This window comes from Ciconia boyciana, chromosome 2 (genome assembly GCF_034638445.1).
Source record: "Ciconia boyciana chromosome 2, ASM3463844v1, whole genome shotgun sequence".
NCBI lineage: Eukaryota > Metazoa > Chordata > Aves > Ciconiiformes > Ciconiidae > Ciconia > Ciconia boyciana.
The window spans coordinates 29,303,441-29,323,569 of record NC_132935.1 but is presented as its reverse complement, the minus strand read 5'-3'; the positions used below and the strand labels follow the sequence as shown (position 1 = coordinate 29,323,569).

Here is a 20,129-nt window from a genome sequence, read left to right as displayed (position 1 = left end):
TATTTGTTGCATATTCAGATATACTGAAGTAGAAGAAAAGTGTAAATGTGGGAACAAAAGACTTAAGAAACTAAATTCTTCTCAAATTTCTTACTGAGAAGCAAATTCTTTCTGGGTAAATAGAGAAAAGGTAAATTTAACTGTATTTTATGAAGACAGTAGGGCATTGAGAGCTCTAACATATGTGGGCAAGACTTCTATTGATTCTAACTAGAGGGAAATCTATTTAACATTTGCTTTGGAAGACATATTTAGTCTGCTACAACTGTGTTGATTGTTAATGGGAAGGACTGGTATATAGGAAATCCAAATGTTCCATCTGGCTGACAGTTTTCACTTAAGGTTTTTTTGTTTGTTTGTTTCAGGGGTTTTTAGGTAGTTTGTTGTTCATTTTGTTGTTTTGGAGTTTTTTTCTGTCTAGCTTCTGTCCCTCAGCTGGAGGAAAGTAGGTGGCTGTTGGTCAGAGGATTTCCAAAAAGTCAGAAAAAATGAGAAGCTTTCAAACTCTCCAAATATTAGGAGAAGTTAAAGCTGAAAATCAGTGCAAAAGATGCCTGACTGTGATGAGAATTAGTTCCCTTTATTTCTAACTTATATTTATGTATCTTAAAATGTATTAAAAATGAATGCTGAAGTCAGTATGCCTTCCTTTAGCTCATATTCCACTTCCACTAGTAAATAGTCAATACACTTAATTAATTGTGATTATAATGGAAATAAAGAATATATGACAAAACTAGAGTAATTATAGTTTGATCCTTCTTGTAGATAACTAATGCTTGTTCAGAGTCCTAACCTATGCCCTTGGCAGAAATCACCACTGTATTTATTTTACAAAGTTGTTTTTTAAGGTCTGGTTGGTGGGTTTGTTATTCTCACAGAGAATAAAGCACCACATGTTTCATGAAGTCTGGCCAACCTTCAGAATGTTTCATCTCTGCTTTTATTCCCTAATGTAAGATCTAATATAATAACAAGCAGAATGGTAAGGTCACAAGCTGAGAATGAAGCAAGTAATAAAAAAGCCAAAATGTCTTACTTTTTGCAATAATGCTTTGTTAAATATCATCACTGTAGGGAAACAATTGAGAAGGATGAACTGTGACTGCAATTATTTGAAGTCTCTCAACATCTATCTTTGACATTCTAAAAATATTACTAGAAATAAAGGTTATCTATATTGCTATGCTTCACTTAAAATATTGAATATTTAACTCAGATATTCTTCAGACTATTTAACTACCTACTGACTACTGCAAACAATTATACAGTTTTTAGCAACTGTAGTTCTTCCTTTGTAGAATCAGAATGGTGAATAGTTGTGCTCCTGGGTTGTCAGCAACCAAGTTTTTTGTTCATGTTATATGCAATCATGATATGTGTGTAGTGCAAGACCTGTATGGGATATAGTATATAATCACTGTAAGTGTTACAGTGATGAGACAAATTCTCAAAATTTTTAGGAATTAGACTCAATTGAAACCAGTTAAAATTTTAATATCTAATTCTGAAGGTTTTTTTTCTCCAGCCACCCTTGCTCTTAATTTTGGTCTTTCAAGCCAGGATCAAGTGTCTTCTTACTAGTATCCCCAAATTACTATTCATGCTTCCTTTTTCCTCATTCACTATTTCCCACATTAAGTTTCTGTCATTTCTCTGCTCCAAGATCTGACACTATAGTAAATCTATTTTTCAAAATAAAACTGTCAAGCTGTGGTATAAGTGCAGTTTAAAGTTATGATGGTGGCACTGGTAGTATGAGTTTTACAGCAGCCTTTCTATTCCTACATTTGGTTTTCCATAACATTCAATAGCACAGATGGCTTGACAGTTTCATTTTTAGCACCATATAAATTCCCACAGGTACACGGAATAAATTTTACTATTCACATTTCCTCATTAAAATAAAAAAGAAAAAAGTATCATTCTGGTGCCATCTTATTATCATTCAGCATGGACACCAGCAGTGAATAATAACAAGAATGTAAACATCTGCTTTTTATAAGCAGCCATCCACCAGATTGCTATGTACTTTATGAGCATTACGAGGCACAAGGAGGCAGGCCAAGTATCTTAAGCCACCTGAAATGAGCAAGCATCATTTTGCACTACAAGCACACTACTGAATTTTTACAATTGTTTTCTCTTGTGTAAATAAATATTACTGTGAAAAAAAAAAAGGAAATAAAAGTTAAAATGGTAAAATTAAAAAAAAAAGAAATTTCAAAACCAAAGAAGACACTTGATCCAATAGTCTTGAACTTGATTCAGCTTGATTTTCTATAGACATCTAACACATTACGCATAATCTCACAGTCTCCTCAAGTATTCTCAGGAGAGCAATGTCAAATAGGTATAAATATACTGATAGATTTTATTAGCACAAGTTAACTACATTTCTCATAGCAAAAACATAAGCTATAAAGACATTTCAAAGGTTCATAAATAAATGTTCCATCCTGAGCTGCCATCTTATATCATTTGCATATGGCTCATATTTTACAACACAGCTCCCATTTAAAAAAAATTTTAGTTTTTAAATACTTTTATGCCTTTACTAATCTCTATTTCTACTACTAGAATAAGTAGTAGAAGTCTGTAAAGAAGTCTGTAAAGTCTGTAAAGAAGTCTACTAATATCATTAATTCAACTGTATACACAAAGGGTATCTATGCTAATAGATATCTAATGCTAATAAAATAAAATAATAAATATCTAAACCAGTTTAATAATTTAAATCAACTGTTTCAAATTTGATGTTTACCATCCTGAAAGACAAGGGTTGAAACAAATCAAATAGAGCATAGATTATTGAAAATAAATGAGATCTGAGGATTTCTAAAGAGAAACAAAATGTTTCAATCCAGGATGGTTCACAAGGTCTATCCTGAGTGTATCTTAAAAATGTCACTGGCCTAACAGAATATTGTTTATCCTGAACTTATGACAGTGTAGGCACGTAAGGAGAAGCAAGGTGGCAATTACTCACTAGCAATCACAGATGAGTAAATTGGCTTACTCTTTTCTTCACCTTCCTCAGAGAGTAGAGATATTGCTCCACAAGTATGAAAGCAGGAGTAAAAAAACAGTCAGTCACAGAAGGCCTTGTTTCACACTAGTAAAAAAGCCTACAAAGTGAGTGAAAGAGAGCAATGGAGATTGAAGGTATGCCTGGAACCTTCCTTTGCGCATCTGCAGAAGAAGCAGTGGCTGTTCTGAAGGGAGGATATTTACGCACTGACCTGTTTCTCCAGCACACACCAGAGATTCAAGACTCTGTCTTACAGGACATTGGATGTTACTGACACCTTGAGAAGAAGTTTTGGAGACTTTATTTAAAAATCTGCAAGTAAATGCTGTCTTCATTCAAACACCACACTTTTCTGCTGTGAAGAACTGACCAGTCTTAAAATGAAGTGATCTGGAAAATGTTTTCTGAGAGGAGCGCATAGTGACATTATTCCAGTCCAAGCTCTGTGATGGCACTCACTCCATCTTTTCTATTTTTTCTCTGAATAACGGACATAAATGTTGGCTTACATACGTGCTTTGTGAACACATCTGTATGCCAGACTTGAGATTTAAAGCTCCTTCTAGGACTTACTTACTGGTAAAATACTACCTGGATAGCATGTTCTACTTGCTCATCGTCTTAGCAACAATCAACTTGTCTATTTCTAGCACCTTTGGGAGGAATGCATACACTCTTTTCCCAGGAAGAAATTTTGTGAGGGAATGGAAGAAATGAGACAATGATTGTTACCTACAGTCTATTTACATAGACTTCTGCAATCATGTTCCACAAGGTATGATGTTCCATCTCCAGCTGAGATCCTTGATTGACAGGAATTTTCAAGAACACACATACAAAAGACTCAGCTGAACCTATTGATTCTGTGGCAGTGGAAAAACATGAATTACACTGATAGAAAAACACCATCAGGTAGATATTGGAAATCATGAAGAGGAAGTGGCAGAGAAGCAAAAATTCAGAAAAATTGCACAAGGAAATACAAGGACTTTTGACCTTGGCAAACAAAGGGACAATACAAATGTCACTGGAAAAATAATGGAAGGAAATCTGAAAAGAAAGCAGGTGGAAAAATACCTGCAACAGAAAATCCAAGTATCATATGATATCAGCTAGAAAACACAAAACTAGCTGGTCTGAAAGCAGAAAGCATAAGCTGGGGATGAGGAGGAAGGAAAAGAAAACAATATTCTGACTTCTAAGAGCACAATCCTGCTGCTTCTGCTTGCTTTAATTAATCCTGATTATTTAATTTCCCAAGTAGAAAATAGATAAGTTCCTCTCCTCCTTCTGTTTTTTGTTATCTATAACCTACAGAGTACTGAATCAACCCATTCCTCTAAGAACTAATAGGAGTCAGTCAGCATTGAGTGAAGAGTTAAATAATGATAAAAGATATTTTGAGGTCACCGGGAAGGAAAAGAAAGCAGGTATAAGACTAAGCTTGATCATTTCTGTCTGAAGCTCACGTAATGGATCCCAGCATTATCAAGGTAGAGGTCTGGAATGCACAGGGTAGTTCTTTTGCTCTATGTAGCAGTAATGAGCAAAGGAATATCTACAGAATAATGTTTGTATCCTCCCATGTCCCATGGACCCAAAAATCAAGCAGAGGGATGGAGATCTGGAGGTACCTTGATCATGTTTCCCAATCTTATCAACTTCCCAGAGTTTATGACATGAAGTTTATTTTATGGCAACAGAAGTAAAAGCATATGCTATATTGAAGTCATGTAAATAGAAAAAGTACTAGATGGAATGTAATTTTCCTTATGATTGACACAAAAAAATACAATTTCCCTATTAGTAAAACATGAACTTTATCTTAATTGTACTGTTTTGCAGTGTTTCTGCATGTTATTAAACATTTTCTATTGAGCATTCCCAAAATGATAATGTTTCCATAGTGAATGAAATATTATTTCTATCTCCCTGTTAATGATTCCACTTGTAAAAATGAATTTATTTTTGATATAACAACTTAAAGTAAATTTTTTCTACTTTTTTGTAGTGAGTTAACAAGTGAATCACTCACAACACTAAATAGCTGAATAATTTTTCACTTATCTATTCAGTTTCTTTTCTTCTCCCAAATTATTATCTTATAAAATGTACTTTACATGGTTTTCACTCTTTTGTTGCTAAATGGGTATTTATTTAACATATAGCATAATTTTCTCATTAAATCTAAATTAGATGCATGTTCAAGAACTTTAATTTTGCTGATGCCTGGAGTGAAACTTTGAAAAGAATGATTAGCAACAATTCAATCCATACAACATATTTTCTGGAGTTTATGCTTCTTTAAAAATACTAAATACACATCCATGAAAAAGATATTTATTTTTCCTACCTGAAACTCCTAACATCACAGTTCTCAGATGAAATAAGTACAGTGCAGTACAGTGACATTTATGTAGCACAGATGCCATTTAAATATATGCAGATTCCATTTATAAAAAGGAAGAAGAGCAAAGAGAACTACAAAAAAAATGAAACTGTGTTCATTCTTGCTTCCTAATCCACATTTTTCAAACAGGATTTCATAGTAGATCACTGCATTGCTATGTCTCTTATTTATACTTCCAGTTTTTTACTGAATATGTAAGAGTAAATGATCTGATAGTCTGAAGGGTAATCGTAAATTAAAGCTGTAGTTGCCAAAATGAGAAAACATAACTCATATACTCTTCATTTAGCTAACAATTTGCAACATGATTTACAAATCATTAGTAAAAATAAGCAAGATATATTCCAAGAAATCATCAGAGCCAAAAGTATTGCACAAAATCTTACTTTTCTTCTTTTCTTACCTTTAAAGAAGACAAAATTCCCCTCACTGTTTTCATAAACTGCATCAATGCTGGGAGGCAGTCCTCTCCAGAAGTAGGTAATCTGCATGGGGTATCCATCCATCACCCTGTTGTTTCTGACTCGCCAAAACCACTGATCCTGGAAACCAAACATACATCTCTTACTATGTTTTGAGGCATTTATATGTGTTCAGTTGCTGTCTTGAAAATACTGAACAGCCTATCCTAGCATTTTTAGAGCATGACCTTTTTCTGTTTGCATAACCATATTTGTGTTTGCATTCGTGTCACATCCACATATTACAAATGTGTCAGAACTAGTTGTTCCCTGAGGTGGGAATAAGCTACCCATGTGAACTGTGTGTTTGGTGCAGATAGTCTTCGGCAGAACATACAGCATGCTGTATGAGATGATGTAACTTTCTTAACATCATTCCTATAAGGGGCCCAACTTAAAATTTGTGGACTGACTACAAGTGCTTTTAGACTGAACAGTATGCATATGTGTAAGCCTAATATAATGGAACTACAGATAGGCTTTGAAGATCAACTAATTCTGCAAGCCATTTTTTTGCAGTGGCTGCTAACAGTGAAAGGCTGATAGATATAGCTGTAACATTACTACATCAGTCTGATAAGAACTACTACCGATGACAACTTTACTGTAGTGAAGATTTGCAGTCTTTCCGTGTGATATTAAATAGAACGGTTAATATTACAGCCACTTAAAAGTGCTAAATCCAGTGTCCTGGTAAATCTCTCTTAGCTTGTTGCCATTTAAAATGGCTTCTCCCTGTGGGATATGCTATTGCTTTAAGTGAGAGTCATATGGAAGTTGCATTGTTGAGGAATGAGGAATGTTCAAGTTGAGAAATGAGTATGTGACACATTAGGTGGGTGTTGATGAGGATGTCGTTGTATCTCTTTAGCTCATATAACACCACCACTTCCAGTTCATCCAATATTTAGAGATGAAGGATGGGGTAAGCAAGTATGTAACTTTTTACACGGTTTTACACATTTTTACAGTATTAATATTATATAAAACAAAACCCCTTAAATGATAAAGAAAGTGCCATTCTGTCAGGTATCTGTCCCAGTTTTACAGGGCAGTTCAACCTTCTTTCTGTATAGGTCAACTTGCCAAGCAAAAGAGATCTGTGCTCTTATGGGAACTCGCACAGCTTAGAGAGAAGATTAATACTTTGCAGGAGCAGTACTTATGAGGAACTGTATTCATCATCTTTCCAAACCTGAGATCACAGCTCTCTTTAATTGTTTATCCTTCCAATGACTCAACAATTTATAAATCTCCACAAAAAAGTATTACCCATAAAAATACAAAACAGCTCAATATATATACAAAAATACATCTTAATCTTGTGCATAAATGAGTCTAAAATTGAAAGAGTTGTTTTGAGTTCAAGATTTCTGAGAACTTTAGTGTTAAAAAAAGTTCAGATAGCTTATGCAACCTGAAAAATATTATATTGAAAAGTTGCAATTGTCTGGAAATAATACTAATAAAATCCCTCACATTTTTTCATGTTATTGTAAGGTGTACTATAACATTTAAGGAAGGTCAGCAAAGCAATTTTTTAGGATTAATTGACTAAATTCCAGTAAGACAACTGGCAAAAGTGGGGGAATACAACTTAGAGATACAAGTATTTAGGAAGGCCTAACTGAAGCATGTGTTCTGAATGTTGGAACAGATAATGTCAATCTCTGTTATTTTCTTTACAGCATGTAGATAAGATGAGAGGGCTTTGAAAAATTAAAATTAGGGGGAATATCGTTAGACATTTGGAAGTACTTTTTCACTGAAACAGTAATAAATGCTTGAAACTGATTTTCAGGTCAGATTTTTTAGGCATCATCAATCTAGGAATGACTTAAGGAGGAATGATGTAATGATAAGTCTCAATAGGCCAAACAGTTCTTTATCCTCCCCAAATTTCTATAAAACCCTCAAAAGCCAGGCTGTATCTCAGAGATCAGTTATTAAAGTATTAAAAAAGGACAAACAAGTAGCAAGCTGCGGTGATTTAAAACTGCAGTCTTTGTGATATCTGTTACTATCTTCAGTACAATGGAATATTCCAGTCTTGTCTTTCTTCACTCCAAGATAGAGATAACCCTTTTTATTTGTCTGAATTTGGTTGCAAAAGCGCGTCTTAGAAAACAATGTTTATTTGCAGGAAGGAACATACCAAGCTCTCATAAAATGTCCACCAACTCAGAAGGACATTGGTCAAGTTGTGGGTATAAAATAAGCAAGATATTTAAAGCTGAACAAAGGCTGACTACTTAGCTGAATACAAAAGGACATAAGTACACACATAATTACTTAATTGAACAAAGGTCGTAAATGAAATGTTCAGGCTTTTGGAAGTTTCCCAATACAACACGCATACTCCAGCAAGTCTAGACATCGGTGCTATAGACAAAATTTATAACACTCCAGGTTTTCTAGTGAATCTCAACTTTCAGCTAGTACACCAAAGCAGATCTTGCAAATCACATTAATGTGTTACAAGAGAAGGATTTCTGTAGTTCTAATGACAGGAATAATCTTCTTTTGATCAGACTTAAAATACATTGTTAAATATTCAATCAATTCCATTGACTGTTTTTGTTAAAACAAAACAAAACAAAGCAAAAAACTCCCAAACTTTAAATAGTCATGGCTATATTCAATAGTTCACAGACTTCCAAGTGTTAAGATGGATGTGGCCAGAGTAGCAAGCAGTCATTTTAGTTTGGGCAGTACTGCACTGCTGATTGGCTAATACTATCCCATCATGGTGATTTCTGCTATAGTATCAAAGTGTCAGTGGAATGACCTCAGTAAAGAGACTAAGTGTGCATTCTTGAAAGAAACTGACTTTGTAACAAACACAGATTTCACAGTGCAACAAAACCTGTAAAATCAACAAGTCAACAAAGATACTTTTCTTGAGAATGAGTTATGTTTCAGCCTTAGTGATTTGTGGAATATATTTCCATTAACTCATTTTGATAAGACTAATAAAATTATATTGGTATTGAGTTGTAGGTCAAATAGTGTATTTAATATTTAATATTAGTGATTTGCAGCACAATAGTGAGACTATTCTTATTCATTTTTTGCTCAAATTCCTTAGCAAACCAATAATTTGGCCTGCTATACCACAATTAAAATCTTCACAATAATACAGTTATGGCAGAGCTGGAATGTTTGATTCATGCAGCATAGCCCCAGGAATTTGTTTTTAAATACATATATATATATATATGTATTTAATACATATAAATACATATAAATACATATATATATATATAATGTGGCAATGTCAATACTATGTATCCCTAAGCTTTCAACAAGAAATAATTCAAGGTAACTTATAAGAAATTCAGCAGGGTGTTACTGTGTATACATATCCATCCTGGGCTGGCACAGGCCTTTTCACCTGAGACTGATTATAGAAGATCCCCACCCTATTCTATAGCCATTTTAGAGATACTTCCAATAGAAATGGTATCTGAAATGGTACCTAAAATGGTATCATAAATCTTCAAGATACTTTCTTTTTTTAATACGTACCTTGTTACTTCCCAAATTCTACAAAGAAATTAGACTACTACTTCTGTACTAATACTACTAGATTAGTGTTCAGTGAGTTACATAAGTAGGATTGATTTGACCAGATTTATATGTCTACAATGTAAAAATTTGTTTAGAAATGAATCACTGAACCTGGCACAATAAAGGTCCTTCATAGAAACATTCTAAGGTAATCTTCACTTTGTTGTTTACTTCTCTGTGCTGATTATAAAGGGAATCTAGAAACCTGGCTCCTGTTTAGATGTCTGCAAAGTACAAAGTGGGCATCTAAATGCAAGTGAGATAAATCCCATCCATTCTCTACTTTTTGCATCCTGGATTCAACCCATCATAATGCAAAGAACATAAAATCATGAGGATGACCACACAGGGCCAGATCAGAGTTCATCTAGGCCTGTATCCTATCTCCAGTGGAGTAACTAGCAAATTAACAGATAAGACTTCAGCCCTGAAGTGGTCAGGCGGTTGAACTAGATGACCATTGTAGGTCACTTCCAACTGCGCTATTCTTCTCTCTTCTCTTCTCTTCTCTTCTCTTCTCTTCTCTTCTCTTCTCTTCTCTTCTCTTCTCTTCTCTTCTCTTCTCTTCTCTTCTCTTCTCTCTCTCTCTCTCTCTCTCTCTTTCTCTCTCTCCTCTCCTCTCCTCTCCTCTCCTCTCCTCTCCTCTCCTCTCCTCTCCTCTCCTCTCCTCTCCTCTCCTCTCCTCTCCTCTCCTCTCCTCTTCTCTTCTCTTCTCTTCTCTTCTCTTCTCTTCTCTTCTCTTCTCTTCCCTTCCCTTCCCTTCCCTTCCCTTCCCTTCCCTTCCCTTCCCTTCCCTTCTATATTCTATTCTATTCTGTTCTATTCTATTCTATGACAATAAAAACAAAGGGAACATGCAATGACACCTCTCTGATACACTCTCCCAGTCACCCATCACTTATGGTTCAGGGACCTCCCGAACAAAAGGCGATAATTTTGTGATTAATAGCATTTGATGAACTTTTACTCCATTAGACTCCTTCCTAAACACATTCACACTTAGAGCATCCACAGCTGTCTGCAGAAATGTCTATGACAATTTAACAACCCACAGTGTGAAAAGCCATAAGCAGTCAGCAACAGTCACAGCTGCTCACTGGTGTTCAGCCTTCATTCATTTTATTTCTTTTTCTTTATCACCAAGAATAGTAGCACTTTGACTGCAAGATCTAATCCAAGATCTTTGTCACTTCATATTAAAACCACCTTGTAGACTAAATCCTTCTGCCCATTTTCAGGAAACCTTTCTATACTGTAACACATCTGGCCAATATTAAGGATAAAGAATCTGTGGCTTGAAATAAGATCTTCCTGTGCCATTGCCTTTAGTGTCTAAATATTCCATTCTGAAGCATAACTGTGAACATAACATACCATGCTCTCTCTTCTGCTGACGGAATCCCATAGATTCCTTATTTTCCTGCTCTATTTTCAGATTTAAATGCAATTGCAATAATCATGAACAATGGGGTATTGCTCATCAGTAAGGACCCTACAGGTTTCCACAGAACTAAAATTTTGGAAATGTGTAATTTACCATTTTTATGGTCTTATTTAAAGAGACAGAAGCAGGCACATGATTTGCCAATAGATGTATTTTTAGAGATAGCCAGGCCAACAAGAATCAGCAAATATCTGGAAATGTCTGAGAGCAGAACTGGAAGTTTGGATCATTTATAAGATTGGGCAAGACAGGTGTTGGCAGAGGTTGATAGAATAATTTGTTTATGTAAATTTAATTTTCCTGGCTGACTTTACTATGAACATACTGGACTCAATGGTTTTAGACTGCCAGAGTTCAAACTCTGGAACTCAAGTTAAGAAACTCTAGCATGTGGCTGCAAAGCATGCCAAGGATCTTTCTGAGGTATCAGATTGGATAGGCTCTGCTTATAGAAAGAATGGATCATTTCAGCACATATAACTAAATGTACTTAATTTATCTTAAACAAAGTTATATTTACCAGCAATTTTATCATCTGCATTTTGATAAACAGGTACAATTACTGAAAATGTGCTTTCAACACAGTTCAGCTATTCTTAAAATTCAAAAGAGGCATAGTCCAAGAGAAGTGTATTTACTCTAAGAAAGCTCTTTCACACTTGAAGTAAATAACTTGAAACAGTTTGCCTGACAAAACACATCTCAGTGTATTTGGTTATACTGAATAACACAATTTTGTTTCTTTTGAGAAATACTGTGTATTGAAAAACTGTTTGTCTTTCCCACTATATTGGTTAAATATACTTTTAATTATTTTATTTCCCCAAAACACATTCACTCCTGCAGACAGATTGAACACGTGATCTGTCACATGCACTCCAATTCCAAGCCTGACAAACACATACCTTGAATGTGTAGCTTTTAGTGCCTTTCCTTGATGGCTAGCAAATGCCTTTTTGTAAGCATCTGTAGTTACCCAATAGCTCCCAACAGATTACTCCTGTGCAGCTGAAATCTTGCATAATAATTGATCATTAAATATTATGACTATAGACATACTAAGTAAATTAAACTTGGATAATTATTCCCAGTTCAAAAAGCAGAACAGAAACAACCCCCCCCCCAAAAAAAATCAAAATTTAATTGAAAAGTGAGCAATATATCTAAGAATCAGAAAACAGGCATTGAGTAAGGAGAGATTGTAAGTTGTTTCAGAAATACTATTATGGATAAAGAGTAATAGTAGGATGAAGAAGCAGGAACAGTCACTCAAATTGAGTGTTATGAAATGTGTTTTATTTAGAAGATGGGATATTTCTGAGAAAAAAAGACAATAAAGCTTTCTAGAGAAAACAAACTGAACGGAGGTTATACATAAATCATTCTGGACTATCAGTAAATGCTCAGGTTTTTTTCCTGTGTATATATAACCCAGTGTTTAGATGAAGGGACTAAAATATAGTACATTGTGTATGATCATAGCAAATACCTTCCTCATAAAAGCATTTCTTTATTAACAGCTTGGAGAATCTTGAATGGAAGAGTGCATTAGAGTAAAAAATTATGGTTTATAATGCATAATTTTCCTACTTTATTGTTAGATACAGTCTCCTCTTAACCTTACAATAAACTGATTTTAGCATTTTAGTGAAGATTGTGTTAAATTGTTCTTCATGTTTGATTCTATGAACTCTTTTAACAGTTTCTGAACCAAAAAGTTTGTAACTTTCCTTTTCTTTATTTCTGTATGATGCTGGTAAGCATTGCTGCCATCTCATTTTTTTTTTCAAATGAACATTTAAATCAGTATTCCTATGAATAATTAATTTCAGTTTCAGTATTTATTCTCACCTTAAACATCTTTCATGTTCCTTAAGGGACACAAGTGATGGGTAAGAGCATTAAAAACAATCTCCAGATATTTCAGTTCATCCATAATACACAAACTAGTGGAGTTTTTAGTGCAAAATTAATGGAGATTTCTTCTCTCAGCACCTCATTTTTGCCTGCGTCTCTGGACCAACAACCATTGCCAACAATAAAACACTAAATTGTTACAAAATCTCTAGAGCTCTGTGCTTTATTTTATGCCTAATGAAATCTATCTGCAGTTCTGTTATGACATGCGACACTCTGACTCAGAGGTCCAAATGATACCCACTAAAACCAGAAAAACTGCCCAATGCGATAGACATTCTAAAAAACCTACAAAGAGCTAGAAATAAGAAAAAAATTGAAACCTTTTGAGTAGTAACTTTTGTAACTACTTGGAGATGAAGATTAAGCTGACTTTAGCAGAAATTAGGTTTTGTGCTAGTTTTACAAGGAATCTGAAAACTCACTGTAGGTACACAAGGCAGGAGAAGATTTAAGGCAGACAGTGGGACAGGTGAAAAACAAGGACATATCACAACTGTAAATTACAATATTTTGACTATGATTATAAAAATGTGTGTGAAACCCCCAGTGATTTGTGAAATACCCTCGCATTGTACAGCAAATATCTCTGTGTGAATTTCTCTCAGTCAATACTAAGACTCTGACTTAATGATAAGGTACGTGTATAGTGCTGTTAAGGGTATTCCACCACTTAAAGATGGCATGAGATGCAAAAATGAAAAATTTAATATCTACAGCTGCTAGAGCAAGAAGTTTTCCTATGGCTAGATTCCACAGGATCACTGCTTGGCCTATTTAATTAAAAAAAAAAAGGACAAATAAACATCATACTTCTGCCCTAAATCAGTGTTAATCAAATGCTGAATTCCAGTTAATACTGTAGCTTAATATTATTGACAAAACACATCAAGCTTTCATGTTGGGTCATGTCTTCTCCCCTAAGCTACTTCTGACCATGTGCAAAAGCAAGCCTTTGTTGATGGAAGATTAAACATACTCAGCAGCTATGCAAAGCAGGAGCAGCAGACTGAAATATTCAGACAAATGAATATCTGTCTAATATTCTCCCATCTGACTATTACAAAAAGAAGCCAGTGGTAAATAATATACTAAGCTGTTTAGTAACTTTAAATTGTTCTCTTACAGAGTAAGAAGAGTTCCAGTTATGTACAGAGAAACTTACCAGAGGACAGAACCTGCGGAGACTATATTTCAAGACTGTGATCCAGGAGAGAATGAAGTTCCCCTACTACACAACTTTACGGGATTATTAAGAAACTTCCTGAATTTGGGAAATGCAAGGTATATTTATTGTATCTAAGTCAAAATAAATCAAGAATATCCTTTTAAAAATCTTGATCTTATCTCAAAAGGCACTTTTCCACATCCACTTCATCAGTTCATGTGAATTTCACCAGTGAATCTCAGTGATGGTAATAATGGGCCTGCAGCATGTGGGATTAAAGGCTTTGTTAGTACTCATTTGGGGAATTCCACTATTTCTTTAATAACATCCATTTTCAACATTCCGAATTTGGAATTTATAGCATTTAACTCAAAGGAAATCACTGCACAGAATAGGAAAAAAAGGATAAAATTCTTTTGAGTAACTTTCTGTGAAATAATTTTAATGGAGCAGAAAAACGAAGTTACAGTCCAGAGGAATTAAATGTAGAAAAAATATTAGCACAATTCAGCTATGAGAATGATTGCTGAAATTATTTGTCTTTTCTGTTTTGCGTTTTTTTTCAATTTGGAGTTTGCAAGGAAACCTATAGATTAGCCTTACTTCAGTTCCTACTTGATTCCAGAGCAGAAAACAATTGGATCTAGTCAGACTGGCATCAGACATCAAATGGCTGCTACCAATCTAGCTCATTTTAAGAAACAATTAACTAAATGCTATTCTATACACACAGAGAATAGTTTAGCTCAGCTTATTATTAATCTGATTCACATTAAGAACAAACAAAGCTCCTTTAAAACTAAAAAGGACTGTTGTCTGTTCATTGACAGATGAATGTATAATGCATTGAAGATGACTTATTTGAACTTCTAGAATCAATTCATCTTCGCTAATGTGTTTGAGAAAACAGCATCGTTGTAAGAGGGTAAACATGTGATCTGAGAACCACTGTGAGAAGTCAGAGCATTTAACACCACTCAGGAAAACCTCAGCACCTCCTATGTTGAGATCCTGAACCTCCTGATCATCTCCTCACTGGAGATGAGACCAACTCTCTGGATTCAAAACAAAGGGAAGCAAAAACATCACCAAATGCTATTGCTAGTTCTGTTGCTTCCTTACATTCCCAAACAAGGAATATACTTCCTTGATGCAATTTATTAACCATTGTTAATTACCATTTATTACTGGCATCTAATCAGACACTGAAGCACTCCTCCAGACCAATTAAAGCCATTGTTTGTTATGATCTTATCCTTTTTCTTAACAATATATTAATGCTAACAAACACCATGAGCAAAAGAACTAACCTCTGTGACTCAGGGTAGGAGCAAGTAAAAAACTGGTAAACTTACCCATTTGTTTTTTATGGGAAGTAGTACACTGAGCCCACTTTGAAGTGTCTGTCTTCAGCTAAGCCACTGACATGAAAAGTTCACTGGTGTAAATACATTTTCAAGCAGAAAAATTATCTAGTGATTTTATGTAGGAAATCTTTGCTAAGGAGTAGCATATATTTTTTTCTATTATCTCTTCTTATCTGTTTTTCTATGTAACTGACAAAGTAATGTACTTTCAAGTAATTTATTCAAGGTAAAAAATGGCTCCGTTTATATTAAAATCTACCTTTTTTGGCTTCATATTCTGAGTCCTAACTATTGACCTGAATAGCCTCTTTTGCTCCTTTGAGATATGTGCAAAACTTTTTCATTGCTCATGCTGAAATCAATAGCTATGCTTTTAAAAAAAGCTACAGTAATCCAGAAATTAGGCTTCAAAGATTAGGGAAAATATGAAAAATAACATTTCTTTTTCCAAAGGAGTCAAAGGGCTATGGCACTCTGTATACACTCTGACTCTCTTCACAAGAGAAACCTCTTTTTCCCCCTCATTTATAAACTGCTGTATAGATCTCCTTCATGGATACTATATACAAGAAAATAGTAATGTGCACTCTTACTCATCTGAAGTCTGATTCTCGTTTATGCACCACCAGGAAGACAGGATGTAACAAGAGGAACTATATGACTGAAGCTGGAGCAAAAATACCTCTTTTACGTTCAACATCAAATTCTAAAGTATGGTCAATTAGCCAAAACATTGGTAATCCCTCTGAAACCTCTCCTGACTTTCTGTAGTAATTTCAATAAAGTATGACCAGCTGCATCCCAGTTTTCCCACTTCTAGAGCTGCACAGCAGTAGATCCAAGATACACAGTTTCTCCTCCTTTATTTTGTCTTCGAATGTCTTCTTTTCTCTATAAGCTTCCTTCTTCTACTCTTTCTCTAATGCATAATTTGGCCATTTGTACTGGGTGTTGGTGTCCAGGTGTTGGCAGGGGAGGGCTACAGGGGCAGCCTCTGTGAGGGGAGGCCCCGTGCCAGACACAATCAGATCCAGCTGTTCCAGCTGGTTCCAATGGGCCCACCTCAGGACAAGCTGAGCCCCTCAGCCAAGCTGCTGCTGCCTCTGTGGTAACATATTTAAGAAAGGGCAAAAGCATTGCTTCCCACTCAGTGTTTTTTTATACTCAAAGCACTTTTATGTTCAGTAGCAGATCTGAGGACTTTCTGATTTTATTTCCAATACACAGAGTAATATTGAATGCCTGACAAAAAGCTATACAAGCATTCTGCAGTTCTTCAACAAGCTTTGAAAAAAACCCACTCATATTTATACTAGATTCTCCAAATCACTTTCGTGCTATATTTTTCTCATTTGAAAGACAACATTCATTGTTCAACTGTTTCAAAGAGGTGTTATTTTGTCTAAAATCGTCAACATAAAAGGAATAGAAAACTATTAATATTTTTAGAATATAACTCTGAAGTTTATTTTGGGTATGGTATGTTGAAATTTTGCTAAATATATTGCATATTACAAGGCAACTACGAAAAAAAGTGCACAATACTGTGAACTTATATTACCTCTTCCTAAACAAAATACAACAAAATATTCAGCCAAGTACCTCATGCAGTTTGGTCATTTGCTGTGCAGAAATGGTTTTGTACATCTATTTGGTTGACTATTATTATATCCAAATAGTCTGTGGGCTTCCTTGAATATTGAATATATAAGACTTACACACACACACAAAGAAAAAAGAAAAACAGCTCTTAAAAATAGATCTTGGCATCTTTAAAAATGCCTAAAGATGACTTTTTTTTTTTTTTTTTTTTTTTTTTAAGGAAGCAGGCTTAGTATAATTCAGAGAGAACTGCCGGAGAAATGACCTGTTCGAATGTAGTGAACATAGCCTACTTGCAGAGGCATCCACAACCATGGCTATAGTTCTCTTTTGGAAGACATGTCTTGATGTAAATCCTGGCCCTTTCCTGTCTCTGCTCAGCTGAGTCCAGTGACTAACTGCACTAACTAACTAACTTTCATCTGAACTGCAAAGGGCATATGATTGCTGTTGCCCTTCCCAGTGCAGATGAAAAGAGTTTTTAAAAAAGTATCTTCTCTACATTTCAAACTAACAAATTTAAATTACTGCATATGAACAAATTCATTCTAAAATAAACATCTCTTAAAATTGCTATTAGTATTTGGTGTTCTATGGAAGTAATTAAGAACACTTTGATGTACATTTGGTTAATATTTAATTTTGAAATATTGTATCTTCATTTTATTACAGCTCTGTTCTTATTAGGAAATGATTGTTTCATTATAGCCTTTATTTTAGTTCTTTCAGTTTTATTCAAATATGTATTTTATAATTTCTTCATTATCAAATTGTATGTGAGCTTCTTATAAAATTTTTGATGCATATCCATCTGTCCTCTCTATTTTTCCTGTGTAGACAGTAGCAATGGCATTTATCCATTTCTTTTCTTTGTATACATTAACCTTTCAAAACTACTCTGAAGCAATCAAAACCTTTAAGTATCTATAGAATACTTTCAGTTCAAGGAAAAACTGTTATGCAGAATACTTTTAAAATGTGCTATGGGATCTTTGATTACCACCAGCAGCTGGGTGACACTAGATCTTATATCATACATAAAACTCAGCAATCTTAGAGATCCCTAACAACACCATGGGTTGATCTGGGTCTTATGTGGAAGATTACCATGTCCTATATCACTATCATATACTTCCAAGAGCACTTGGCTTTTCCTGGAAAATCTTCCACATCAGAACTTGTCCAGTGTATCTATTCATATTACAAGTCTGACAGCTACAGACCTTGCACTATGGTGCAGCTGGAGATCACATTGCACAATGCTATTGCTTTTCTGCTGTGTCCCACAACATATTAATGGTAACAACTCAGATATGAGAGTCATGTCATCAATGCTTTATCTTTGCCAACTGATAATTCAATTAAAAAAAAAAAAAGAAAAAATAACTATCTCCCTTTGGGTGGGTTTCTGTATTCCTAACTGAATTCAGCATTTCAATTCATTCTGATTTTGTCCAAATAACTAAAATGACTGAGACTCTATAAAATGTTCCCATTGCCACATGATGATGATCCAATATGAGGAAACAAACAGACAGCCATAAAAGAGGCACAATAAAGACCTCTAAAGACATGAAATCTAGGCTTAGAGCCAAAATCTCTGGAATGCTCACATTCCCTCTGATGCTCTGTAGGTAACAGCACATGCACATGAAGTACTGCACAAAACCCTTCATCCACAGGATTAACATTAGGCCTTTACAGAGCAGTTGGCTGTTTATTTCCCCAGTAGTGATTGCACTTTGAGCCTACAAAACCATCTGTAAATTTTCTTGAACCCAGTTCTGTTGCCTGTACTCATAGGGAGTTCACATAAAAGTCAACGAGTTCCATGAGTTCGGGGAGCAATGGTGCGTTCTGCAGCATGGAAAGATAAGAAAAATGGGCATTTTTTTGAATAAAAAAAATACTAATTTTCTTGATTAAAACTGAAAAACTTTCCGCTGGCATTGAGAAAAAAGTGTTCTGTTGAGGTATATATGTTACATTTAAACTGCAAACATTCTAACAATGGTGACTTAAACGGAAAAAGTATGACGTTTTCATTAATACACACGTCTGTCTATGTAATATAATTCAAACAAGGGATTCCTGATAGATCCATCTTTGAAACCAGGCAGGTATGTAGTAGGGGCTAAACAATGAAAAGGGGTGAAAAGGTTTAATAAGTAGTTGCATAAGAATATGAGGTGAAGATGTCTGCTTTGCAGTAGCTATCCTTGTCTCTTTACAAATAATAGTGCAAAACTGAGTTGGAATGAAGATTGACTTTCTGAGAGGCCTGCATTTATACAGCCTGTGTCAACACATGATCATGGTTCTTGGAAATATCACAGGATATATAATTAATATAATGTTCAAACGAGTTAAATCTCCTTTTCCATTTACCGACACCTACTTCTTGGTACTTGTCTTACACTAACACATTCCCCTCCTGATGCGTTCAGTGGGAAACTAAGTAACCAATACTTTTCTATAAGAGTTTGTTAGCTTAAATCTGACAAACATGTGAGCCTCTATTCTATTTGAAAGCTCAGTAATACTAATTTTACAACTCCATTCCTCAAGTCATCACTGATATTATACGTCATACTCTCCACTTTTCTTCCACCCTTTTACAGTCTCTTACTGTTTCATTAAAATAAAGAATATCAAGAACCTTGAATTACCTTTTTCTCTTTAATAAAATTGTCAAGAGGATTTGAAAACATGTGCAATTCCCTAGACATAGACAGGATATCAGCATAAAAGTATTTTCAGGTTTCTTCTCCCAGCTGCACAGTATTCCCTAGGATTATGCTATATTGCCTTACCAACAGTAGCACAGACCTTAGAATAGAAATCTCCTTCCTGGAGAAGACCAAGTGTACCACCTAGGATCCTACAGAAAAATTAAGGATTTTTTTTCCACAGATGTTTGTAATTTATTTTTGCTATCTATCTTGGGCCATTGGAAGAGAATAAGGAATATTTGGTTTTGTGTGACTACTTTTTTTGTGTAACTTCCCCCCCCCCGCCCTGAACTATATTCTATCTATTTCTCATCACTCTGAAATTGTTGACTCCACATTTGTAAGGAATAAACATACAAATATGTGAAAATGGTCCAGGACAGACTTATCTTTGTCCAAACAAAACAGACCAACCATTCTAATGAAA

General features: G+C 34.8%; 1 protein-coding gene across 2 annotated transcripts in view; it reads right to left on the bottom strand.

Annotated features, from left to right (window-relative positions):
- The window catches only part of MMP16 (matrix metallopeptidase 16), a 194,842-nt gene that overhangs the window by 25,307 nt on the left and 149,406 nt on the right, over positions 1 to 20,129 (bottom strand). For both annotated transcript variants that reach the window (XM_072852252.1, XM_072852251.1), the window contains one exon: positions 5,845 to 5,983. In XM_072852252.1, the coding sequence (XP_072708353.1) occupies positions 5,845 to 5,983 (139 nt within the window). The remainder of the gene's footprint in view (positions 1 to 5,844; positions 5,984 to 20,129) is intronic.